The sequence below is a fragment of the Pithys albifrons genome, chromosome 5 (genome assembly GCF_047495875.1).
Source record: "Pithys albifrons albifrons isolate INPA30051 chromosome 5, PitAlb_v1, whole genome shotgun sequence".
NCBI classification, from domain to species: Eukaryota; Metazoa; Chordata; class Aves; order Passeriformes; family Thamnophilidae; genus Pithys; species Pithys albifrons.
Genome location: NC_092462.1, coordinates 1070421 through 1097017, shown reverse-complemented (window position 1 = coordinate 1097017; position 26597 = coordinate 1070421). Strand labels below are relative to the sequence as shown.

Below are 26597 nucleotides of genomic sequence, written 5' to 3'. Positions count from 1 at the left end.
CTGGGGCGGAGCTGGGGCGGAGCTGGGGCGGTGCTGGGGCGGTGCTGGGGCGGAGCTGAGGGCGAGAGGAGCTGGGGCGGTGCTGGGGCGGTGCTGGGGCGGAGCTGGAGCCGGGGGCGGGAGGTGCTCAGGCGGGGCTGGGGCGGAGCTGGAGCCGGGGGCGGGAGGTGCTCAGGCGGAGCTGGAGCCGGGGGCGGGAGGTGCTCAGGCGGAGCTGAGGGCCGGGCAGTGCTGAGGACCGAGACGAGCCGAGGATCGGGCGGAGCTGAGTGACCGCCGTTAGCTGTGACACGGACATCGTGCCTGAGAGTACAGCTGGAGTCTCGGAGATGGTGCCGCAAAGACGGACTCTGTCTGCACCCTTTGGTTCCCGTGCGCTGTTCCCGACCCTCAGCACCGCCCTGCCCTCAGGCGAAGCCCGTTCCTCAGCACCGCCCGCCCCGCTCCGCCCCCGGTCCCGCTAATTGCCTCAGCTCCTCCCTCGTCGCTTGGTTGCGGCGCCGCTTCCGTCGCTGGGGCTCGACCGACATGGCGGCGCCCGTCACCGGCTTCTGCTTCTCCGCCGCCGCCGCCTCCTCCTGCTCCGGGCTGCTGCGGCCGCGCTGGGCGCCGGCGAGGCGGTGGCGAACCCTGTCCCGGGCCGGGCCCCGGGCCGCCTGCAGCGCCGGCAGCTCCCCGCGCAGCGCCCACAGGTACGCGGCGGCCCTCGGGGAGTCTGCCCCCTCCTTCCCTTCTCCCGTCCGCACCGGTCACCTCACACTGTGGCGGGCGCTTCTTACTTCTCCCGTCCCCATCGATCCCCTCACGCCGTGGCGGGCGCTCCTTCTTTCTCCCCGTGCCCATCAATCCCCTCACACTGTGGCGGGCGCTCCTTCCTTCTCCCGTCCCAATCGGTCCCCTCACGCCGTGGCGGGAAACGCCTGAGGGGGCAGCGCCCCGGCCCGCCCTTCGCAGGGAGCGCCCCCCGATTGGCTGAGCATTGGGCGGTGGGTGCCCCCGGATTGCCGGGAGTTGGAGGGTGGGTGCCCCCGAATTGCCGGGAGTTGGAGGGTGGGTGCCCCCGGATTGCCGGGGCACTGGGGCGGTGGGTGCCCCCCGATTGCCGGGGCACTGGGGCGGTGGGTGCCCCCCGGATTGCCGGGGCACTGGGGCGGTGGGTGCCCCCGGATTGCCGGGGCACTGGGGCGGTGGGTGCCCCCCGGATTGCCGGGGCACTGGGGCGGTGGGTGCCCCCCGGATTGCCGGGGCACTGGGGCGGTGGGTGCCCCCGGATTGCCGGGAGTTTCCCCGCGAGTGCCCCCGGATTGCCGGGAGTTGTGCGGTGGGTGCCCCCGGATTGCCGGGGCACTGGGGCGGTGGGTGCCCCCGGATTGCCGGGGCATTGGGCGGTGGGTGCCCCCCGGATTGCCGGGGCATTGGGCCGTGGGTGCCCCGGATTGCCGGGAGTTGGAGGGTGGGTGCCCCCCGGATTGCCGGGAGTTGTGCGGTGGGTGCTCCCCGCATTGCCGGGGCATTGGGGCGGTGGGTACCCCGGATTGCCGGGAGTTGGGCGGTGGGTGCTCCCCGGATTGCCGGGGCATTGGGCGGTGGGTACCCCGGATTGCCGGGAGTTGGGCGGTGAGTGCTCCCCGATTGCCGGGGCACTGGGGCGGTGAGTGCTCCCCGGATTGCCGGGGCATTGGGCGGTGGGTGCCCCCTCATTGCCGGGGCATTGGGCGGTGGGTGCTCCCTGGATTGCCGGGGCATTGGGCGGTGGGTGCCCTCGGTTTGCCGGGAGTTTCCCCGCGGGTGCCCCCGGTTGCCGGGCAAACGGAGCCGTGTGCCAGCAGGAGGGCGGGCGGCGAACGGGCCGCGGCCCTGCCCGCTGATCCGTCACACATTGAAGCTCCTTATGCTGCAGGAACCCTTGCGGTGTGACTGACCGTCCTGTCCGCTCCCTGAGCGGGATCTGCTGTTGCACATTTGTCTGCTCCTGGTACCTTAAGGAGCCTCTCAGTGGATTTCTGCGGCATTGCCATAGACATTAATGTGTGGTGGCAAGCAGGACACTGCCTGGTGCAGGAAGGATCAGTCTCCTGGCGTTATCACCTGTGTATTTAATTTGTTGTGCTGTCTGCAGGGGGATTTTGGTGCTGAGGTTGTATCACAGCGGCTCCGAGCACTTTCCTGGGTGTGGGTGGGAGGGTTTCACTGAGCTCCTTCTTGCCAGCCTTTTCACTTACACTGGAGTTGTCTTAAATCCAGACTGAAAGCTGGCTCTGGTCAGCAGTTCCCAAGCACCTGTGCTGAAGGCATTGGCTTTGCTCTGTGTTTTCAAACTGAAAAGATGAGGAAGCTGAACAGCCACTGAAATCAGTGTCTGCTCTCCTGTGGATCGAGAATTGGTTCTGCCACTTTGGGCACAACCAACTGTCTTTCTGGACCAGTGTGTGTCCTTCTGTTCTGTGCTGCTGGTAACTTTTTTCTGGTTCTGCAAAAGAGGAATGTTCCTGGGATGTTGGTTTTCCATTTTTTTGTGCAGTTGTGTACAGGACATGTCAAATCCCACTGTGATGCTCCATATCATCTTGGGGGTTTAGTGCATAGCTTTGTCTAGAACTGCAGATGAAATCTTTGTCATGGCCTGCAAGTCCCTGGATTCATTAACAAGGAGGATTCAGTAAGGGAATTTTCTGGGCTAAAGTCACACTGGGTTCAGAATAAGAGCACCCATGCTCCAGGATACCAGTGGGACAGAGTGGCATCATAACATAGATCAAATCTGTCCTTAAACCCGCCATTGGCCAACACCTGGTCAAGGTTTCATGTGGCTACAACTTAAAATAATAATAATGATTCATTTTTTAATTTCAGAGTCTCTAATAGCCTGCTGCAGTGTAACCTTTCAGCACAGGTGATGCTTTCCTTATTCCTGTAGTTCCTGGGCTCTCTGCTAAACTATCAGTTACAAACGGTTGTCATCTTGAAATTATATTATTATATTATATTAGTTCAAGGCAGGGGTTACAATGCTAAAAATAATCCATTTGGAGGCAGCCCAGGGGTCAGTGCTGGCCCTTTTGGGGTATGGCGTGTGTCGGTCTGCACCATTCTGGACTGGACCAGAGGCTGACTAAGGCTGTTAGTTTTAGCTTAAAGCATTTTTGTTTTCAGACAAGTCTTTGCCTTCTAAAATTTATTTTTGCTGAAGCTTGTGCAACTCACGGTTGTCCTCAGAGAGATCCAGGTGTTGAAGAACCTTATCCCAGCACCTCCTGGCCAGGATATATTATGTGTGTTTTGTCCTGGGTTTGGGTGTTTTGGGGTGGTTTTTTCCTACCTATGGGTGGTTTTAGCGCTGTTTTTCTGTTGACTTGCTTTGTTTTTGATCCTTGGATGACTGAGGAGACTGAAGGTGATGAGGTGAGAATGGTGAGATGTCTGCGAGGACAGACCCTGAAAGCTTAATGAGCCTGAGGCTTCCCTTTAAGCAGGAGAGTGCATTTAACATGGGTTGCTTACAGGCTGGGAAAACCTGGTGTTCCATAATGCGTTTATAATGAAAGTAGTGTAAAAATGTGATACACACTCCTATGGATTGAACATATTTTTGGCACCAAAATATTATTCAGTCTTTGTGTTGTTCCGTGTGGATGGCATTGCTGGACAGCTGAGCAGTAATTATTTATGTGGGATAATGAGTACAGGGAAAGGAGTGTCTTGTGCCAAGGGGATGTAGAGCTGAAACATAAATAAAGAGAGCTCGTCATCTCTGCAAATGAGCACAGGCAGAGCAGGCCACACAGGAAAAGAAATAAAACTGCACGTGTTGGCTGAATTATTTTTCCTCATAGGTGAAACAGTACAGAGACTTGTGTTTGGGTGTAAAATGGAAAGAAGCACGGGGATTGTGGGTTTGTGTGTTAAGTGTGTTCCTAATGCTTTGTTTTGCTGATGAACAGTTGGATAAATTGTTTTTAGCAGAGTGTGTGTGCTTTTTGTTTGTTTGTATGCCTGTTTGCCATTTTTTTTTGCACTTTTTTGGTGTGGATTTGGGTTTTTTTACCTAGGCACTGTGATTTTATTTTTATATGTTACAGCAGACCTTGTAGTTATAACTTACCTGGACTCTTTTCTCAACTGACAGTTACAAATAGTGGTCGTGTTTAAATTATTTATCCAGTTCAAGGCAGAGGTTACAGAGCTCGTGTGTCTCCATGTCAAGCTCTGGATCTTGGGGAAGGATGCCAAGGGTATTAGCAGGGAGAAAACCTTCTCCAGAGGCTTCATTTCTAGTAAGATCAATCAAGGAATCCTTTGGTGATGTTTGGTTAGGAGCTGATGAACCAGGAACCTTCCTCCTTCCACACTGGTGCCTTTTGGGTTCTCTGCCCATGGAGGTTTGCTGAGAATGGGTGAAACTGCAGAAACTGCTGAAATAAGCCAAAGGCTGCTTACTGCTTTTGCCTCTCCACGTTATGGCTTTGAATGTTACAGCAGACCATGTTTTGGAGATCAGTGGTGCAGTTTGCTGCTCTGTAGCTTTCTGTCCCTGCTTTCCCCTCCAAGCACCTCACCAGCACCAGGCAGTACAGTTAGTATGGTCAGGCTGTTTATTTGATACAAAGGAACTAACATTGTTTAATCTGCAAGTTAGAGGTGGCAGAGGTTTTTTGTTTGTCCCAGGTCGGTGCAGTGTGGGAGGGGGTTCCACATCCCTGGCTGGGGTGATATCACAGCAGTGACAGAGGGAAAGAGGGGCCTGAGGAGTTCTGAGACAGGTTCATGACCAGACTCCCTCAGTTTTCCTCTGCTTTTGTACAGGGCAGCATTTCACCCAGGGCGGGTCTTCATCTGCTGTAGTGCTGGTTACTGGAGGTTACTGGGAGGTTACTGGAGTGACAGGGATTTGAAAGGACATGGCAGGAGCTCCTGCGTTTGTCACCACTGGTTTAACTGCTGGGTCAAGTGCTAAGGAGGGTTAAACAGTACTAAATAATGTTATCTAGGATTGGAGAGAGAATAGTGTGAATAACCCCAAGTCAAATAGATTTTTGAGGAAATTTGGGGAGGAAGGTGAGCAAAGATTCCTTAAAACTGAAGAGAGCTCCAGAATGTTCTCATGTTCCGTTCCCAAGTGGAGGAGTTGATGGATGTTGAGCATGGCTGGCTAGCAGTGCTGGGAGGGTGGGTGTAATGGTTTGACCCATGGCTTCCCCAGTAACCATTGTATCTAAGGAAGTTACAAGTATTCCACACGTGTCTTCCACGTAGCAGTGGGGGAGTGGTTTTTCCTTCTTCCCTTCCTTGGCTGAGGAGCTGGAGGGAGGTGGTTGAAGCCTGGTCCCTCTGGTCCCTGGTGTTTCTCCTGTCCTGGGTGAGATTGTTTCATTCTTGTTCCCCTTCCTTGAGGTTTCTAATTGTGTTTGTTTTGATTCATTCGGTTTCTTTGGGTTGGGTTGGTGTCTTCCCTATTTTCCAGCTAATCAATCCCCTTTTTCTCCCTTCCCCTCTCCCCTGGGGAGTGGGATCCTAAGTATTGTGTATACAGTGTGGTTTGTAAATGTTAGTAAATATAATTTATTCTTTTTATTCAGTTCAGTCTCTTTAGAGTGCGTTTCTTTTCAGTTTTTTTTCTTTCCTTTGCTGGGAAGGTTCTGGGGGGAGAAGGGGGGCCAGTCCAGGGTTGGCAACAGCTAGGCCAAACCTGCGACAGTGGGCTATGGCTGGTCAGCTCCTCTGCCATGGGCACTTATGGCACTTTGTTGCTCTTTAAATAAGGGATTGGGGAAACCCTCCTTTTCCAGTGGATTTGTAGTGTTACTATTTGTCAAATAGTGCTTGAAATACTAACAAGTGGATGAAACTATCTTGCAGTGTTTAACATGGTAGATCACACACTTCAAAGTGTCTGGTTGGTGAGATTTCACACCTGAATATTGTGTATCTTTTTGTCTTTCTAGTGATGAAGCAACAGTTATCTCGGGGACCAAGCTTGCTAACCAAGTTCTGAAGGAGGTTCAGAGGGATGTGGAGTCGTGGATGGCCGTGGGGAACAAGAGACCTCATCTCACTGTCATATTGGTGGGAGACAATGCAGCCAGTCACATCTACGTCAGGAACAAGATAAAAGCAGCTGCAGCTGTGGGTATGTCATACAGGTCATCCTCTGGCACAGACAAGCCACTGCTATTTAAAAATAAAAAATTAAAGCAGGAGTTCCCCTTTTGTCTTAATTCGGTTTAGCACCACTTTCGTTCTCATCTTCTCTGCTGAACATAAAGCAAAGAAATTGCATGGGCATGGGGAGAAAGTAGTTTTAATGCCACTTGAATGGGAGCCCTAAGTTTAATTCTGTGTCTTGCAACGCTGTTAGGAAACAGTTTGTAGGCATCAGACAGGTTTTTAGACTCAGTGACTAAGCTGCCCAGAGATCCATTTCCTGATTCTGATGTGTCCCCTGGTTTTGGTTTTTCTCAGGCATTTCTAGTGAGATCATTCTGAGGCCCAAAGACATTTCTCAGGAAGAGCTCTTAGATCTGACAGTGCAACTGAACAAGGATTCCAGAGTTACTGGTTTGTTGGTTCAGCTTCCTCTCCCAGGTGGGTGACCCCTTTGTGCCACTCTGCATGTGAGTCTGTGTGAGAGGAAAGAGTGTGACACTGTGAGTGTGTCTTAGGGACGAGCAGCTGCTGAGAGAGGACGTGCTTAATGAAGGATTGGGTGAGATGGGAACTTCTTGTTCAACCTGCTGTTCATTTTAAACAAACCATGAGAATACTTTCATATGTCAGACTCACCTCTTTCTAATGATCAGTCGGAGTGGTGTTTCAGGGTGTTTCCCTCCACACATGATTTATCCAGTTCAGTTATTTTTTCCACATTTTTCCACTGTTGTGGCTTGAGCTTCATACCCTCATCCCCTGATCATGCCAAGTTATGCTGTGCAAGAGAATGTGCTGCAGCTTTTCTCATGGTGATTGCAGGCTTTGCCTTCAACATTGCTTTCTGTTTTCTGTGCTGTCCCTCATAGTCCAGGTGAGCTTTATGCAGCAGTCCTTGACTGAATTCTTGGGATTTTTATTTCCCTTCTCCTAATTTGGAATAAAATCTCACTGAAACAGCACTTGGGAGTCTCTGGCAAAGTGGTATTTTTACAGTGATGAAACTTGCAAAAAAAGCCCCAAAACAGAAAAAGCTCTAAAACTGTTTTGCATCTGTGAGAGAGCAGACCTGGGGCAGGTGCTGGGAGCTGCAGAGGAAGGATTTGTTTGTTTATCTTTGCAATCAAGAGCAGTGTCCGTGGTGAGGGAGGTTTGCCCTTGGTGTCCCACGAGCTGCCCCAAACCGGCCCCTGCTGAAATCAAGTGGCCACAAGGTGGGAGTGCAACCCCAGCACGGGGCAGCCCTTGGGCCCGAGGAAGGGGCTGCTGGAATGTGCTCGGGTTCCTTGGGACCAACAGCTCTGGCACTGAGAGCAGGTTGGCATGAACGGGGCAGGTATCCAGTGCCATTGCAGCAGTCAGAACTCCTGCACAAGGAGCAGCGCTGAGAGCCCAGGAGGGAACTCTCTGTGTCTGGAGGCTGCACAAGGGAGGGGCTGATCCCCTGCAGCCCCAGTGCCCGGCTGTGCTGCCCAGGGCTGGGAGGAGTCTGTGCCACTGGGGCCACTGGTGTGGGGGCTCAGGGGGGCCGTGGGTGCCACTGGGGCCACTGGTGTGGGGGCTCAGGGGAGCCGTGGGTGCCACTGGGGCCACTGGTGTGGGGGCTCAGGGGGGCCGTGGGTGCCACTGGGGCCACTGGTGTGGGGGCTCAGGGGGACCGTGGGTGCCACTGGGGCCACTGGTGTGGGGGCTCAGGGGAGCCGTGGGTGCCACTGGGGCCACTGGTGTGGGGGCTCAGGGGGGCCGTGGGTGCCACTGGGGCCACTGGTGTGGGGGCTCATGGGGGCCGTGGGTGCCACTGTCAGAACTGCATTCTTTGTTTAGGGGAGGGGATTGGGGCACTCGGAATGTCTGATGCTCCTACACGGAAATGCCTCAGCCCTGAGGGAATGGGTTGAATTGGTTGAACCTCTCAAGACCTTAGACAAACAGAATAGTTTCCTTTCGAGTGGATAGTGGAAAGGGTGAAGTTGTAACTGCTGCCTTCAGAGGGAGCAGTTTGTTCCCGGTGTAGAACGGTAATCTGCCCTCGTTAGACCGAGTGTGTGTGTTGCTCTGTAGTGGTTCAGACACGCTGGTGACTCCTGCAAGTGCCAGAACTGTAACTGGGGGCCGTGTGTGTCCCAGATCACATAGATGAGCGGACAGTCTGCAACACCATTGCCCCTGAGAAGGACGTGGATGGCTTCCATATCCTGAACGTTGGGCATCTGTGTCTGGATCAGCCTTCCATCGTTCCTGCCACTGCTGCTGCCGTGTGGGAAATCATCCAGCGGACAGGTGAGCAGCCCAGCTGGCCTGAGACCCTTCTCAGCCGGGGAGAGGGACAAAGGGGTAAGTCAGGTGTGATTGAAAAGGTGTGGGTTATCTTTAGGTATTGGGCTGAGTGAAGAACAAGCATTTGGAGGAGGGATCTGAATACTAACGAGATGCCAAATGGATGACATCTTGTGCCACTAGCATAGCTGTTAATTCAGTGTAGGCAGTAGCACTTGGTGGCACACTTGGGGAATTTTCTGCATTTTATAATGTTGCAGGAAACTTTCTGTGCTCTTGTTGACCTCCTGATTTTTTGTCAGATAGAAGATTTGAATGCATAAGTTTGTGTAGGCGAAGGGGAAAAAAACATGATCAAGAATGGGAGCACTTAATTCCCCTGTTCTTAATGGTAGCCATGAGAGCTGCCATTTCCCTTTGTGGCTGGAGAAAGGAAATTAAGTCCCTGCTAAGGGTGATTCAGATAACCTGACGGGGTTGCCAGTTTTCTTTCTCCAAGGGGAAAGCTGAAAGTTGTTCTGTGTGTTCAGCCCTCCAATTCAGCCTTGTGGATTTTCAAGTTGTGTTGTTGTCAGCAATCCACAACAGCAGACAATGCTGTCTTGGGGATAACAAGTGTTTGGGTGTATCAAAAGAGTGGAATATAATTTTTTTTCTTTGCTCTAAGGAATACCAACATTTGGAAAAAATGTTGTTGTAGCTGGAAGATCTAAGAATGTTGGAATGCCTATCTCAGTGCTTTTACACACTGATGGAGAGCATGAAAGGCCTGGAGGTAAGTCCAGAGATGTCATTTTAATGTTTCCTTTTGTGAAATCCTGAAAATAAAGCTGACCAGAGGATTCAAATAGAAGAGAAAACTTTTCACTCTTGTCAATACTTGCAACCAGAGCAAGGAAGCAAATTTGCTCACATTTATCTTGGTGTATTCTCAGGTGAGCATTTTCTGGACACAGGTTTTTCTGCTATTATGTCATCATTTTCTCCTCAATTTGAAATGGCTGCTCTTTCAACGTGGTTCTCAATACTGAATGTTGAGGACAGCACTGACAGTGTGGCCTTCAAGAGCTACAGAGGTTTGTGTGATGTTTGTACAGAGTAGTGCAGCTCTGTGCCTTCTCTTCCTGCCTATTTAATAACAGTTTCATTTTTCACACACACATGAGCACACAACTGTGTATCCACATCCAGGTTTATATGTGTAACATAAAGATGACATGATTTGTTAAGTGGTGTTTTTGAAAATGCCCAACCAAGTAACTTCTCAGTGTGAGCTTTAGGACATTGCATGTTGGCCTGGGGGATTTTTCTGCAGGGCAGTTTCTACCCCCCTGGAAACTGGGACTTGTAGTGGAAGTATTTTAAGCAATTCTAATTACAGAAGCCTGCATGTGCTGCTCTAATTGTGCTGTAGGAAGAAAAACAAATAGAATTGAAATGGAATGGTGCCCTTTTGCAACTTTACTTTGCTGTTAGAAACTGTCACGGTGGTGTGCACGAGTGAGGGAAACACCAGTGTTTAATCCCAGGCATATTTAATAGGAGTGGAGTGAAATCTGTTATTAATATAATAAAACACTAAAAGCTTTGTGCTAATCATAGAGTTGGTCTTTCTGTTCAGCCTCTGTGGGAAAGTTGCTATTTGAAACTTCTCTCAGTGTTTGAGGTGTAATTACCATGGGTGCATAATTCTGGTCTCATCCCCATTCCCATGGAAATGAGTGTCATTTTTGGCACTTGCTGCAAACAAAGGCTGACATGGCAGTGCAGCTGGTGTTGGAAGCAGGCTTGGGACAGCACAGAGTCAGTGTGCAAACTATTTAGGAGTCTCTCAGTTGGAAATGAGGAGTCTTGTGCCAGTGTCCTGGTTCCTGACATGTTACACACACCTTCCTTGGCAGTCCCCTTCACTGGCATTGTCAGTGATGCTTTGTGTGTCCTGTGGATGATGTTGGACAGAAAAATGTTACCAAAGTGGCACTGGGATGTAAATACCCAAAGAGTTACCTCATTGGAGTTATCTTTGCTTAATCTGAACAAAGGGGTTTATTTTAAGGTAGGTTTTCTCGTTTTCCCACCTGCTAAGTGGTGGCACACAGTATTAAGCAGCTGGCAATGAGAAAACAAAGGAGCAAATGGACTTCTTTGACAATACACCGGTGGTAAGTGTGTTTAAGTTGTGCTCATAGGGTGAATAGTTTGGTAATTGGGGTGAGCTGGTGGGGCTTTCATTCCTGACATGCAGATGGGGCTGTCCTTGAAGGTGTGGGGGCTAGAAAGTTAGCTCAGTTGGTTCAAACTTGGCTGTAACAATGCCAAGGTCAGGGGTTCAGTCCCCTGTGTGGGCCACTGACTGAAGAGTTGGACTCGATGGTCCCTGTGGGTCCTTCCAACCCAGAATAGTCTGGGATTCTGTGGAATGTGGTTCATCTCCTGCGGGTGGTTTTCAGTCTGCCCCAGCCTGGGTGGCCTGTCAGGGAGAGCCAGGCCAGGGCTAAGCCTCAGCTTTGTATTGTTAGCTCAGGAGGATGAGGACCAGACCAGACCTAAAATGAAGTGCTGAAAAGGAACTTAGTCAGGTTATCACTCTGCATAGCGATTTGTCAGCAACTGGGATGATTTGATTAAATATTTTTATTGAGAAGTGATGCAAGGGATGTGTGTGATTTTACTTTTGTCTTCATTTCTGGTGTAGGTTTTGGTTGGTTTATTGACAGATCACAAGCAGAACTGAGAAGTTGTGGCCTGTCTTTATTTGGGACGTTTTGTGTGTAGGCACAGTCGTCTCCTGCAGGTGGCAATGTCTGATCAGATGGCAAAGCTGTGAGAACCCCTCCTAAAACAAAGGGTGTTCCGTGTAGGCAGGTCAAGAGGCTGACTGTGTTAAAGGCTAGGGCATGATTTGGGAGTATAATGTGGAATCTTAATTGCTAAATATATTCCTCTTCTTTCAGCAGAAGTAGCAGTGTGTAAATAGTTGTTTATTTTCTGTTTTGGCCTGATCACAAATAAGTGGAAACCCTCCCCTTTCAGAGGTGTCTATAAGCTTCTGGACTGCTGTTCTCAAGGTAGGGGCTTTTTTTTTTTTTTCTTTTTTCCCCTTCTTTCTCATTTCCTTTTTGGTAGTGAGAGGAATTCCTTGGTTTCAGGAGCTCATTCCAGACAGGTTCCTCACTAAAATCTTACTGGCAAGTTACTGATGTCATTACTTGGAGGTAACTTCGTAACTTTGGGGTTTATGTAGTGGTTTTTCTCAGAGTCTGTGCTGAGTAATGATTGTGATTTTGGGCAAGGCAAACTTCTTTTGCTTAAAGCAAGTATCAGAAGACTTTGTTTTTAAGCCTGTACTTTTGTGTTCCCATTATCTGCAAATGTGTTGATGTGTTTCTCTTTAAAGGGACGGTGTGCACTATAGAGACAAAAGAAGAGGGGTTAAAGATGAGGGGAAGGAGCAGAGAAGTTGGAGCACAGAGAGGTTGAAGATGAAATGCTTGAGGAAGAGAATTAATGAGAGGCACGGATTAGATCAGTCAGACACATTCCAGAGGAAGCAGATGTGCTGGTCATGTCTGAGATGGCAAAAAGTTTCAGTTTAATGGTCAGTAATGTGGCTTGGGAGTCTGTGGTGAGTGGCAGGCAGAGATGGGGGGATGTAACACCTGAACACTGCAACAGGAAGAGGATTGGAAGCAATCTCCTTTGTGAGCTGCTCTCTTGGCTGCCTGCTTGGGCAGCCTTTAAGGGATCTCCACTCTTGGTGTTGGATGCAGTAGGACATTTCAGCCCCTCTGCCCATGCCGGTTCATTTTGTGTGTCATGGCCCCAGGATCTCCATCAAACAGCAGAGGGGTTTTTCACATCTTGCTGGGAGGGTTTATTTGCAGTTCTTGCCAAGCACTGTGAGTGCCTGCAGAGCAGGCCCCAGGGGTTCTGAGGCTGCCCTGAAGGATTGTCCTCCTGCCTCTGCTGGTGGTCTTGTGTTGGAAGCTTCAGTTTGGGACAAACAACTGAGTCTTGTGCACCTTGTACAAATTTGGCTCGAGAAAGCAGACACTGAATTCCATGCTGGATTTGCTTTGTGTAATTCCACTGAATGTAACAAAGCTGTGGAAGGAATAATTTAGTCCACAGCCTATAAATTAATCCATGAGAATTTCTATGAGTGGACATTTCTTCATGTGTGTGAACAGCAAGTGTTGAGTGTTCTGCCTATGCTGATCTAAATGTTGCATCCCAAGACAAATTTGACCATCATCTGCTCTGTTGTTAATTTGCACCTGAAAGTAAATGCTGTTCTTTTTGTCTCATTTTGTGTATGGCAGTTAATTGATACTCTCTTCCATTTCAGGTGATGCCACAGTGACCATCACTCACAGATACACCCCAAAAGAGCAGCTCAAGATCCACACACAGCTCGCTGACATAGTGGTAGTAGCTGCAGGTATTACTAATTGTCAATACTCCAATTGCAGCATTTCCAACCCAGAAGAGAACTGGGGAGTTTGTGGGCCCAGCTGCCTTAAGTTCCACTGCACAGTGGTGCTCGTGCTTGCTGAGGGTGTTGCAGCAGGGAGGGTTTCTGCTTGGAGGAAGGGCAAGTGATCTGGCTCTTTGTTCTTGCCCTTCACATTTGCAGACTCATAAACTGTTTCTCGTCACATGTGACACCTTTGCCTTAGGGAGACTTCAGAGTGAACTCAAGATTGGGAACCAGTCAGTGCATAGTTTATACAGGTATAATTATGTAAATTAAAACATTCTCTGTGCCGTGCAAAAATCATGAGTCATTTAAATTTTGACAGGAGGGTTTTTTAAAACCAGCTGGAGGCTGCACTCATAAAACCATGGTATCGTTTCCCTGCTGTTAAAGTTAAGGGCAACCTGGCCAAACTAACTGGAGCTTTTGGTAACCTCTGTTATTATGGCTGTTTGTGGGGTTTTCTTCTTTTACAATTGTCATGTAAGAGGAAGAGAATGGTAATTGCTTAGAGGGAGGGGTCTGAAAAAAATCAATGTTTTTAAGAGTATAGACAATGTAGAGTGAAATATTTAGACAGTCTATCCAAAGAAACAAGCACCATTGCTTCTGAGCCACCTCTAGTTTTCTTCACGGGTATTATAAATAGAAAGAAAAATTAGTTTTAAAAAAGAAATAATCCAACTTACTAAAACCTTGGTAAAATTGTGTGTCCCTTGCACCTCAGGAAATCATCCTTCTCTTGTACCATTTTGGAGCACTACAGGAGAATTGTGTCTTTGCTCTTTTCTGCTTCCTCTTCATCATCCTTAAGACCCAAATCTTGCTTACTTGTTTTCTAGGTGAAGACAGAGCTGTCTAAAGCTTCTTCCTTTGGAATTGAGGTGCCCTTTGCTTCAGGGTTTAACTTCTCTGTCTCTTTCCCATGGCAGCTGAGGGGCAAGAAACAGCTCATTTGTCCCACATCTCATTACTCAGCTGTGGGCCTGACCAGAATTCACCACTGTGAAGGGCAGATAATGATGTGTGTGCTCACTGCAGATAAACCAGGAACTTTTCATCCAAAGTTCATCATCACTTCAGATTTTTGCACTGAGCATGGTTTGTTGTTAGTTCTGCTTGGAATTGCAAGGCCCAGTAGCAGTTAAACCATGTTTGCTCTCCAGATGATTTCCCTGTGTCATTTGTGACAGGAGCATGACACAGCAGCCATTACCCAACTGGAGATATCCTCAGAATGATGAAAAACCTAAGGCTGGGTTGTGCAAACAGCAGGCAGCCCTGCCCCAGTGGGTGCTCTGGGGAAGATTACACTGCAGAGAGGTGGAATCCCTCCAGGCTTCCTTTTGTTGCCTGAGAACCGTGCACATTGTTCCTTGGAGATCACACACTCCCCGGAAATGTGGGACCTGCTCAGAGAGTGTTGCAAAAAGGGTGACTTGTACCCTGCCAGGTTGGAACAGCTGCTGTTACAGGGCACTGTGCAAGTGTGGCAGTGGAAAAGAGCTCTCTGTGTGTGTCTGCGTGCAAGACGAAGAGTCCATTCTCACTCATTCTCCTGTTCCCATGGAGTTCTTTTACAGGAGCCATCCTAGCTCCTGGTTGGTGACTTGTTGCACTGAGTCTGTTCTGGAGTGGTACCCCATCTCTGAGTGCTTCTCTGTTCACTTCCCTTCATTGGCTTTGCTAATACCTCACATCAAGTGCTTCTGAGTGTGAGAACATGCACCTCTGTGTGCTGTCTCTCATTTGCCCCAGACCTGAGGCCCCTGTTTTCCTGCTTACCTGGACTGTAACTATCCCTCCAGTTTATTTCTTCCCTCTTGTTCCCTCCCAACTCCTTGCACCCTAAGTTCCAACAATGCTGCTTTTCCATCAGTCTGTGGTAGTACCACACAGCTTCCGGATTTCTAGCCAAAGCATCATGTTTGCTGCTAAGCAGAGCTGGCACTCTGTATCCCATCATAGGCTCCCCATCCTGTCCCGCTCTCCGTGCCTGTCCAGACATCCCACAGACTCTGTGCTTTTTGCCCTTGGCCCAGGCCCAGAGCACCAGGCTGAGCACAGCCTTCCACAGCCCCAGCACAGCACTGCAGGGCGGTGATGGAGGCGGCAGCACTCTGGAACTGGTTACCTGCTGCTCCTGCTCTCTTGGCCTTCCAGTCTGCCCAGAGAGGAGACTCACCTGCCTGCTTGGTTTGGAGAGGAGCTAAAGAGGAAAAGGAACAAGTGTGCCAGATGAAATTCTTTTGGGACTGCTTGTGCTGTCCCTCGGGACATGATCTGTGGTCTTCTTGTGTAGGAAATGCTGGTTAGTCAGACCCTTTATTCAGGTAGCATCTGGTTAGCTTTCTCAGAAATTGGCTATTTCACAGTCCTTGCACCTAAGCTGGGATTAGGTAGGGCCTTGTTTCTCCCTTGTTTAAAATGTGATTCACCATTTTCTCCCAAAATTACCAGTTAAGGTTTTCCCACATTCTTCAGTTAGTGCATTTGAGGAATAGCTGCTCTAGTGCTTATCTCTTCCTACTTAGTATGTAAACAAGGCTTAAGTAAATAGATGTGCTCCTTTGGTTTGGGGGTTAGTTCATTTGTTGGTGTTAAGTATTTGGCCTGTTATCAAACCATTTTACAAAGGGTGTAACTGCAGCTTCCGTTAATGCGCTGCCAGCCCCATCACACACACACCATTTACCCCCATGAGGCTGAGGCATCACCCAGCTCCCAGCCAGCCTGGCATGCATTGCATCAGAGTGGGATGAAGGAGAGGCAGCCAGATGTTATCATCACATGGGGCAGGGAAGAATTTAAAGACTTGGCTTGCTCAACATGAGAAGCAGCTTCAAGCTGCTGTCCTATGGGGGAGTGAGAAATGGAGAGCAAAGAAGGTTCTTGTATTGCCTGTATCCAAATGACTGGCTGTGCTCCAGCACTTCACATGAAGCCAAAGCATTCTGTGTCAGTGCTGGCCACCAGTAAAACTGCAGCTTCAAACCAGAGGGATTTGGTTTCTTTTCCTTTTTGTCTTCTTCGTCTGAGACAAAACTGCTTTCATGGAGAGAGGAGAGTTTAGACTCCCCTTCTGGAGGTACTCTAGTAGCAGGATAAACATTCCTCTCAGAACACAGAACTAAGGGAATTGCTCAGGAAGAAATGTATATTGTAGTTTTTGTGTTGGAAATTCCCATCGCTCCAGGATGGAGGTTGCATGATAGGAAAGAAATTCCTGACAGGAAACAGACAGCCATGGACTCAGTTCATAATCTAGACTTTGCAGTGACCTTTTAGGTTTCCTGTGTCTTCATGATGAATATCAAGGTGCTTTACATTTCAATGTGCTGAAGAAACACAGTGCATAGGAAAAAGCTGAGGGGGCTTATGGTGGCTGTTTCACCTGGAGCTTAACAGGAAAAGAAATCCTACCCCAGATACTACAGAGCTGTTGCCCACTGGAAGGTGAGGAAGGTGTGCAGTGCCAGGGCCGGGCCCCTCTGGTCAGGTGTGGAGGGCTCTCCCAGATTGCTATAAATAGCAGGACATGGTGTGTCAGGAGCCACCCTCTGGAAGGTCAGTGTCCTGTGCTGGGATTGCCATAACAGGTAAAATTGCTTGTTAGTCAAGTGTGTTTCCTGAACCAAACCCAATCCCACAGCAGAGCTTTGGTGGTGGGTTTTTGTGTGTCTTTTTTCTGCAGTAGTTGTAGTTACAGACCGTGCGTGATTGAGGAATATTTGTTTTCTCTATGGGATGTATCAAGAGATACTGAAGTGAAAGATTCTGTTGTGTTTTGTGCACTCACACCTGTGCATGCACTGCTTGACATCATTCAAGACTGGTGACCTGAGATACCTGGCTGTTAATCAAAGATGTGTTGCTGATTCCAGGTATCCCAAAGCTGATTACAGCTGATATGGTCAAAGAAGGTGCAGCTGTGATTGACGTGGGCATCAACCATATCCATGATCCTCTGACAGGAAAAACCAAATTAGTTGGGGATGTGGACTTTGAAGGTCAGTGAAACACTTCATAGAAACCTCTTGGACAAACATACTGCAGTTCCCAGGATTCATTTGGGGTAAATGCTTGGGATAGGCAGTGTCTCAAATGAGACAACACTTGCAGGGACTTTTTATCATTTATTTACTTAAATGAGAACACAAGCTGTCTGCTTTTAAGAAATGTTGTGTTATTTGAGGGAAGAAGAGTTACTTTTAATTAGAGCAGCCTTTAAGAGAGAGATGAGCTCTTGAGGCAGCATGGTGCAGAAGGTGCTTCTCTCCCACTTTGTGCAGTCCTTTGTGTCTGTGAAGTGTTTCAAGAATCATTGGTTAGACCAGTTTCTGCTCTCCCTCCAGCAGAGGGTCTCCCACTGTTCATAACAGCCATTGCCATACCACAGCTTCTCAAACTTCCTTTGTGCTCTCCCTCTGTGCTTGCCTGTGCAAATGTTAACCTGGGCTTTGAAATTATCCTTTACATTAAGGTCTTATGTGGGTTCATCTTAAGCTGCTGAACATCCTGGGCCAGGCAAGTGTAGCAGATAAAAATTGTTGTTACATATTGATCTTTTTATGTTTAACATGTTGCAGAGCAAGTTCACAATGCAACCCGATTAAGTATCTCTGCTCTGGAGGAGTTCCAGACTGGAATAGCAGGATTGTTGGAGTTGAAACTTAAAGCTTATTGGCAGAGTTGAGTGTGGGAAGCTTAGGCAGCATTTACCCACATTATTAATGGTTCTCAACAGTTCCTTATTTTGATAAGTATGAAAATCACCCACAGGTTTTTTTTCACAGTTATTAACATGGTGGCTGGCATAATGTCTCAAAGCTTAATTATATTCAGAATGTTTCTAGCCAGCTGTGTGTGTTTGTGATTACATCACTCCCTGAGTTCCTGCTGCTTTTCCTCATGGTGCACAACACCCATGTGGTAAAGTCTGTGGGATTACCTGCACCAGGGGAGCTCAGCAACTGTTGGCATATGCCTGGAAATGTGTTAGTGGGTGTGCACAACAGAGCTCCAAGAAATCCACACTTATGTAAGACAACTTGAAAACTTTCTCTTCTTTTCTTGTCCTGCTTGTGCTGTCACAAACAAAGGGTTCCTTTTTCTGTTTTTCAGAGCTCAGCTGAAGTACAGAGATTTCTCCCAACTCTTTGCTTTAGCAGGTTTGGCAGTAAAAAGCTGTAACTCTGAGCATCATGAAACTGCATCCTTGGTGTTTGTTTCTCCTCCACCACGAGACCTTGTGCCTGCAGTGGAGGGGCAGCTCGGGTGGCAGGGCCGTGATTCAGAGTTTCAGCAATGCACTGTATCTGTCTCGTCATGTCTGCTGTGGGTTGTTCTCAGGATTTCACCTGCGGGGAGGGAAGATCCAAAAAAGAGGGAGGAACTGCAGCTTGGATTATGCCACTACAGTTGCAAGTAGCATTTCACTGTGCATTGCCAAAGGGAAATTGTTGTTGGTTCGTTGGTATCGGTGAAAGTTTCACTAAATCTCTGACAACAACAGAAAACATCCCAGTGTATACACTTGTGAATACTAACAAGTAAACCACCCTTGGCAAGGATTTGGCTTGGCACTCGGGGTATGGAACAAGCCAGAGTGTTCATGTAGCAAATCATTTTATTCTTTTCTTCCATTTGATCACTTGACTGAATTTATGTTAAAGTGAAAATGACTTTTGCAGTTGAGCCCACATACATGAATGGCTGGCATGACACAGGGCACCTGCTGACCATCATGTACCCCACCAGCATCTACAGTCTCTTCACCCACTTTGGGTAAAAAAATATGGCAGATAACTGGGCCATCAGAGCCCAAGTATCATTCACAGAAATAGATGGCAAGGGCTTCCTTCCCCAGGTCTCCTGGCTGAAAAGCTCCCATAGTGGACATGAAGTTTATTAGATGGCTGGAAGCTGTTTTGATCCAGTTGTCTTATCCAAGCAATGCTTTGATACCATCTTCTATTCTCTGTGGGGTAGGTTAGACACTAATGGTTATTTTTGTCTCTTTAGCAACAGAAAGATACCTTTTCAATTTCATTTTTTTTAATGCTTTGCATTATTAAATTCAATCTAAGAAATGCCCAGAAGAACTCTTGGAGTGACACTTATTTGCAGCAGTTATTGTCTTTAAACAGTATTTGTGATTTCACACATCTCCACATGTCCTCCTTACTTTGACATAAAAAATTGTGGGTATTTTTGTCCAGCATAGTTTTCTGGGCAGTTCCCAGCTGTCTAAAAGAACAAGACAGGAGAACACTGTGCTGGTGGGGTTCAGCTGCAAAGCACTGGGGTACCCACCTGATCTGGCAGGGAGAGTTTCAGCTGCTTGTGCAGCTCTCCATGTCCAACCAGCACACAGAGGGGCTGTCTGTTCATGGTAAGATTTTCCAAAGCCTGTGCTCTAGGCAGCAAGCTGCAGTCACAGAGAGGGAGACCTGTTTCTATGCACAGTGTGTACACATGTGGGTGTACTTGGCCCTGTTTCATAGGGCTTTTGTTGCCACAGCCATAATGCCAAAGGAGAAGGAGGGCTACAAGAACCAGGAACATGAAATAAAGGAACAGCCTACCCAGAACGTTTAGCTGGAATGGCCTTTGTGGGTGGAACACCAATAATTTCCAGGAGTGACTGGTAGAGCAGGGTAGTCACACACCAAGGTAGTAGCTGACCTCTGAACCTGGAACTGGAAATGCCCATGAAACCCAAGTTGCCTGTATTTCTTTACAATTCCTTCCATGTATTGGGCAAACAGATGGCCATGCTGGCTTTGAGTCCTTTTTGGATGCCTATGTAGTCAAGAAATCCCTTGTGTAAGGCCTTTGTAGGTGATGCAGTTGCAGTATCAGTGGAAGGGTTTGTACATAGAATCAGAATATGCTGAGTGGGGAGGGACACATCAGGATCATCGAGCCCAGCTGCTGGCTCTGTACATGAGAACTGTTCACTCTGACTTGACAGTGTGGAAGAGATTCTGAAAAATGGGTGCCACCAGCAGCAGGGAGGGATTCCCTGTGCTGAACAGCAGAAGGCAGTGCCTCAGCAAGCAATCAGTGTGGTGCAAGGTGTATATTGTGCATTTCCTTTGAATAAGATTGACTGTGATAATCTTCAAATCCAGTTTATTAACATAAATGGTGATCCTGTGGCTGTCCCTCAGCTGCAGCGTGCAGCAACCTGGGCTCTGGGACAGCAGCTGCTCCTGGCAGGTGTCTGCTGCCTCTCCTCATTCACTGTGCTCCTGCCTGGGAGGCTGCTCCCCACTCAATGAATCCTTTCCAACTGAGCTCTGTGTGCAGCTTTTCCAAACACTGCTGCAAGAACAGAACATGGATGTTCAGCTGCTTCTGCTGTAGCTGTAGTTAATTCCTTTGTCAGGTGACTGAAGATCTGGCATTCATTCTGCAGTGAGTAGAGCTCTGTGACACTGATTGTGTCACGGCACTGCTGCCCTGCAAACACCAGGGGAGGCACTGGCTGCTGTTGTGCCCTGTGAGTGCAGGGGATCCAGCAGAAGGCTGGCTGGTGGCTGGCTGGTGCCAGTGAGCTGCTGGGTGGCCCGGTCGAGGTGCTCCTCCACAGAAGGGGGTGTGTGGGGGGCCCTCAGTAAGTCATCTTTGATATCTTGCATTTCTGCTGCCACCAGCTACTGTGCCAAGGCTGCCATGACACCCCCTCTGCCTGAGTGTGCTCGTGAGCTGAGTGCAGGGAGCCTGTGCTGCATCATTTCATGCTGGGTTTCTCTGCTCAGGGTGCCTCTGCTGCTTGGCTTTTAGAGGTACTGGAGGGGGAGATATGCATTGTCAGTTACAGTACTGGGCCATAATTCCTTGGGTTTCCTTTATATTGCAGTTAGAATAGCTGCAGTAAGAGGAACAGGACTAATACACAAACAAAGGGACTCAGAAATGGGGTAGCTGCCTGCTGGTTGGTGTTGCACAGCACACAGGGAGACAAACCCCAGAGCATGTGGGGCAGAACTTGGGCTGTGTGCTGTGGTTGCTGAGCACGTGGGCTCTCACTCAGGCCGAGCTGCAGTGCTGCAGTGATCTGGTGTAGCTTTACAGGGACTTGCAAAGCTGTGTGGAAACAGTGCTTAGGCAGGAATTACTCTGCATCACTTAATGCAGATGCACAAGACCCAGAACTGCCTTCAGGTTGAGACTTGCCCTTGGTTTGTGTGATTAACACTATTAGGTGTCTGATGTCCTTAGCTTTAAAGGAACCTAGGAATGAAGGGCTGTTTCCAAAGCAGTGGATCCTGTTTTTCAAGGAAATAATCTACATTTCATTTGTTCTGAAGAATCAAAGCAAGATTTCAAGGTTCTACAGAAGCTGCAAAATAGCAGCTCCTCCCCTATAGGCACTGAGTTTGCATAGCAGCACTTTGCAGGTTAGAGGGGAAGGTCTGGGAGACCAGCACACATCTGGAGGAAGTAGGAGTAAAGCTGGGGACAAGGTGACACTGTTCCTGAGAAGCAGAAACAAGCCCTGAAGGAACCAACAGCACATCTCACCTGCCTCCGTGAGATCAGTCACACTCAAGTGCTCCCTGGGAACTGGGCTTTGGCTCTATACACTTGACCAGGAAAGGAAAATCTGTTTACATTTTTGAGGGCCAAGGTATTTGCCCCCTTTGGTATTTACTCTTACTGATGGCAGCTTATCAGGTGGTACTTCCCCCAGCACAGACACCTGCTGGGCACTTCAAAATGTGCATCAGCTTTTGTGAATAAACTGTCTGGGTGGTTTTATGCTGGCACAAATATGGCTTCTGCCACACTGACCCACAGGGATTTCCATAATGGCAGAGCAGGGGTAGAGGAATCCCCCAGCAGCCTGGGAAACAGTGCATGGTGTGTGTGCTGCTGAGGAGGGTCACTGAGAGCACAGGCAGTGCCTGCTGTGCCTGATCCCCAGGAGAAGGCTTTCCTCAGGAATGGCACCATCTGCCTGTGGGTTGTTCCTCCTTGTAAGTGAGATAGGACCAGTTTGACTACTGCCCCAAAAAGAGTATGGGACATTGCCATGGAAACAAATGTATTTCAATTTAAAGTGCCTACAATATTGTCTGTGTTCATGGCTGTGTTTCCTTCAGATGTGGGTACATTTCAATAATTAGGATATTAATCTCAGAATTCATAGTAACTGCATTAACTATTAGCACCAGTGTCAGGAGAGACAAATTATGTGTTTGAGGATATTAAGAGTAACTGCCATACGAAGTTTTAATTTGTGATATTTTACATGTTAAAAAAAACCACATTGCAAATTGTTTTCCTTTCCATATATTTTAACGGTATATCTGATGGTACCAGTCAACTGAGTAATTAAAACCCTCCCAGCTGTAATTACCATCTCTCCTCAATGAGGCTTAATCTTCTTCTGTTCTTCAGTTCAGTGAGATATTCACCGTTAACTTCTGCAAATGCTCTCGTTACTCCCCTGCCATGGGGAGTTCAGACACCATTTTATTTCACTTACCCCCTCCTTCAAACCTAATAAATACTCTTCCAAAAAACCCCTCAATATCCAATTTCTCAGATTCTCTTCTGGCTTGTTGAGCCCTTGTTTCCTGACAGTGAAGCACCACCTAGATTCAAGATGAATACTCTCGCAGCAGTACCAACTGATCTTGTTTGTTCCAAACCCAGGTGCCAAGTTTTCCATCCCTTGATCTCTTACAGCCAGACACGGAGTCTGCTCCGTAGTGACTTCAGTGGAATTGAATGTGCTTGTGTCAGTTCTGCTTGCTCAGTTGTCTTGTGTGTGTGCCTTTTGGAAAAACAATGCTTTGGAAAGTGGGGTGTGAGTTACCCAAAAATTATTACTAAGCAAGCCAAGAAAGTGCCCCAAGCTAACAAACAAAACACCTCTCACAGTGGTGCCTGAAAAACCCCCTCAGTAGGAACCAGGTTAGTGAAAGGCCATTTGGACTGACCATTATTAGCAAATAACTGCTCCTTACAGGTTTTCATGTGATTAGTTCCCAGGAAGTTGCACAGGATTCCTCTGCAAGCAGCTTGCAATTCCAGTCCATGGCATTTTGCACAGTATGTAAGAATATCAAGTCAAGATTTATTGCTACTTTACATTAATTCTTCGTACAAATAAATGCTTACAAAAATTAATTGGTACATCTTTGCCTCAACACAAGCACTCAAGGTATGCACTAAATTTGGATAGTGTGCTGTGGTTCATGGTTGGAGCTAATTCAGCTGTCCCTGTTTCCCTTCTGTTTTGAGCTGTCCTTTCTCCCGTCCCCTCCTGTGAGCCCGGGGTGCCCCTGCTGGGTGTGTGTGGCTGCCGTGGGGCAGGGGCAGCTGCTGCAGGTGGCACAGGTGGCTCAGCCCTGCCCCAGAGGAGCCCTGGCTGCTGATGCTCAGCCCAGCAGTGCTCGCAGCCCTGCCCTGTGCTCTGGGGCTGCAGGAACATTGTGCCTGTGTGCCCTGCAGTGCCTGCCCAGCCACGCTCCCTGTGCTCCTCACCAGCTGGGCATCCCTGGGCAGTGCAAGGGAAAAACCCTTCTGGAAACATTCTTACCCAGTCCCTATTTCTGTTTTCTCTTAGAAGTGAAGAAGAAGGCTGGCTTTATCACTCCAGTGCCGGGCGGGGTAGGACCTATGACTGTTGCAATGCTTCTGAAGAACACACTCCTAGTTGCTAAAAAGCTCATGTACTAGAGAGACTGGGCTGCCTTGGAAGAAGAATCTGGGCTGTTCTATTTATTGATACACAAAACATTTATTTTTTACTACAGATATATTTATTTCTACATTGTATTTATTTTTTCATGTCAAGTGTGCTAAACCTGATGGTTTACAAGATGTTCAGATACTTTGTGTTACCTCCTCCTGACTTACTGTGAGCAAAAACGAGTTGGAGAATGCAGCCCACACGGTTCTGTTGGTATGTGTTTGAGAACAAAGAATGAAGCATGAATTACAACTGCATCCTGCACTGGTGCACTTACCAAGGTCCTGTTAAGCACTTGTGACCCTCAGGTGTGATCAAACTGTGTGAAAACTAAGTTTCAACATGCTGGATGTCTTTTAAATGTATGATCGGGGTTCTGAGGCCACAAAGCACTCGGGACGTAGCTTGAAGTCTTGAAATTTGTTGTTCTTTTTTTTTAAACCCTTCGAGTCAGCAGCAGAAATTTCAGTTCCAAAAGGAGTGAAAGACTGCAATGTTTGTGTCAGCTGCCAGGCAGGAATGTTGACCTGAATGCAAATGTTCAATAAATGTTTTAAAATAGCTAAGTAAACTTGAACGCTGCTGAAATCTGATCTTAAGCATCTGCAAGAGGTAAGCATGAATAAAGAGGTAGAATGGAGGCCTGAATTATTTTTTTTCCATGTCTGGACAAAATGTTTTGGTGCATAATCCATTTCACAAGAAACTCCCAAACTTGAACAGTTGACTTGGCTAGGTTTGACTTAAATTAGGTGAGATGTAGTTGACATTACTATCTATGCACAGTACTTATGGTGGGGCAGGGGGTGAAGAGCAGGAGAAAAACAGAAGTTTATCCAGGACAGAATATTTGTGTTGGGATTTAAAGCCATTTGATTATTCTGTTATTTTCTGAAGCTGCATGACAAGGCTTTTTTAGAGTCCATGATCTAAGGCTTGGTTTCAATAGCCACAATATTTTGCTGCTTAGAGAGGGCCATATGGAATAAGATCAGGATGTTTCTATTCCCAAAAATTTCATTGCTGGATGGATCTATAATAGTCTCTTGCCTTGTGCAAGTCAGAGTGGAGTTAATGCTGAGGTGCCTGTTCAGCTGAGTGTGTGCACTATTGGCATTCCCTCTGAAGGCTGTGGAGCCAGGTGGGACTTCTTGTCTTTGAGTTTCTGTCTCAGTTGGGATAACATGGATTTATTTTCCTCAAGAGCTTTAGGTGGTTGCTGGTGGCCTATAGGTAACTGGAAAAAGGAAGAGAAGAAAAATTGTGGCTAAATACTGTTGCATCAAACAGAAACAGCAAAATGCACTTACTGTACTCAAAGAGCCAAGGGGGAGCATCCCTTCCATGCTGACTGTTCTTGTGATGGACTTTCTGAGGGTTTGCTTTAATGCAGTGTTTACAAAGGTTTGACAGAATTATTAGTAAATAAACAATGCCAATAGCACAGACACTTGTATGTTTTAATTTAAGTGACAATATGGATGTTAGGAGGATCAAGGCACCTGTGGAGACTATACTGGGACTGATCAACCCCTGACTGAAAGATAAATAAAACTTGTTCACTGTTATGTTAGTCCTGGTGCAAAATGTTGCTAGAGTTTTGGGGGTGGTTGTGTTTTTCCTTTGTTTATCTGTGTGTTTGGAGCACAGCAGATGGAGGCCTTGCATGTTCAGCATCCCTGTGTCCCTCTCTTTGCACTGCTCTTGTAGGCTCACATTTGGTTTTGCTGCTTTAACCCTGCCCATCTCTGTGTGTTTGGGCAGAATGGGCACGTTTGGTGCTGTGCTTCTGTCCCTGCAGCCAGCCTGGCTGTCGTGCCCTGCACTGCTGTGCCCTGTAAGCCCTTCCCTTTTCCCTGGGCAGTCTGGGAGAGCCCTGCAGGTTAGCCAGGCTTTGCTCCACAGGATGCCATCCTCAGAGCTGCCAGACACACCTGTGGGTGTACTCTCCACTGGGACAACACCCAGAGGGGGCATCCCGAGGGAAGGGCCCATGAACCAACCCCAGAACATGCTGGAGTGACCTGGTCACGGTCCCAGCATGGGCACAGTGTGGTGGGCAGAGCACAGCCTTGCCCGCTGCAGCCTCGTCCCAGGCCTGCCACACCCTGATGGCAAAGCCTGCTCTCTTATTCAGGCTGGATTAAACTGCCTTTGTGCAGCTGGGTGTTGAAAGCAGGGCTCAAGAGCCTTACCCCTGCCTAGGACTGGTAGCAGAGGTTACCCAGGTAGGCAGAAACGCTGCTGTGTGTCTGGGCAGTGTGCAAGGCACTCCATCAGCGTGCAGGCATGCAGCACTTCAGGATGGCAAAGGCAGGGAAAAGCCTCCTGGAATGCAGTCCAGGAGCAGGAAAACGCATAATTAAAATGTGCATAACTAGCTTGTGTTTTTCTCTTAACATGTGAAGTGGTTAGATGTAATCCTACAGATCCCTGGGGAGAGCACAGTGGAGAGGGAGAACTGCAGCTGACTGGCGTTATTAGAGCACTCATTAAAACGTTTTTGGTTTTAAAAATATAAGAATTGTGAAATGTTTTTCCTTGGAGCTCACAGTTGAGAAAGGAAGGGCTGTTGCTGGAGAGAAGTGTGTAGCTCTCCTTGGGTGGGAGGCAGGTTGTTGATGGTCATGCATGTTACTGAACTGGGCTTTTCCAGTGATCTGCTCCACTGTCCTTCAGAGACACCAGTTCTACTTGTTCCAAGCTGCCTGTGACCAACTTTAGACAGTGTTTGGGGCTGTGGACAGTGGTTTAGTGTAAGAAATGTGTTTGACAGCTGTGTGCTAGAGACCTGCAAGCACTCGATGTAAAAAGTACAGTTGTTCTCACCATGTGTAGTCCCTTCTTGGAGAGACAGAGGTGGGCTCTTCTGGCAGTAGTGAAGGGACCTCCTGATACAGGAGGCAACAGCTTACCTGCCCTTTCTGTCTGTTTGCTCAGTGCCTGTGCTTTGCCAGCTCTGGACTCCTGCCCCACAGCTGCAGTCAG

At 48.2% G+C, this 26597-nt stretch overlaps 1 protein-coding gene across 3 annotated transcripts; it reads left to right on the top strand.

Annotated features, from left to right (window-relative positions):
• The first annotated feature begins 204 nt into the window (after nucleotides 1-204).
• MTHFD2L (methylenetetrahydrofolate dehydrogenase (NADP+ dependent) 2 like) lies at nucleotides 205-25053 on the top strand. Of its 3 annotated transcripts, XM_071555308.1 has the most exons (8): nucleotides 205-692; nucleotides 5943-6127; nucleotides 6460-6582; nucleotides 8272-8424; nucleotides 9089-9196; nucleotides 12770-12862; nucleotides 16783-16908; nucleotides 23484-25053. In XM_071555308.1, exons 1-8 carry the CDS (start codon nucleotides 529-531, stop codon nucleotides 23594-23596), a joined length of 1065 nt encoding a protein of 354 aa, XP_071411409.1. In that variant the 5' UTR covers nucleotides 205-528; the 3' UTR covers nucleotides 23597-25053. The 3 variants fall into 3 exon arrangements, 2 of the variants coding, with proteins under 2 accessions (XP_071411409.1, XP_071411410.1); XR_011697837.1 differs by lacking the exons at nucleotides 16783-16908; nucleotides 23484-25053 and adding an exon at nucleotides 9357-11489 and having other exon boundaries at nucleotides 12770-12856; XM_071555309.1 differs by lacking the exon at nucleotides 16783-16908.
• The last annotated feature ends 1544 nt before the right edge of the window (nucleotides 25054-26597 follow it).

Coding starts and splice junctions, on each gene's coding strand:
- MTHFD2L (XM_071555308.1), top strand. CDS start 529: ATGGCGGCGCCCGTCACCGGCTTCTGCTTCTCCGCCGCCGCCGCCTCC. Junction 12,863..16,782: donor CATAGTGGTAGTAGCTGCAG/GTATTACTAATT, acceptor TGCTGATTCCAG/GTATCCCAAAGCTGATTACA. Junction 16,909..23,483: donor TGGGGATGTGGACTTTGAAG/GTCAGTGAAACA, acceptor GTTTTCTCTTAG/AAGTGAAGAAGAAGGCTGGC.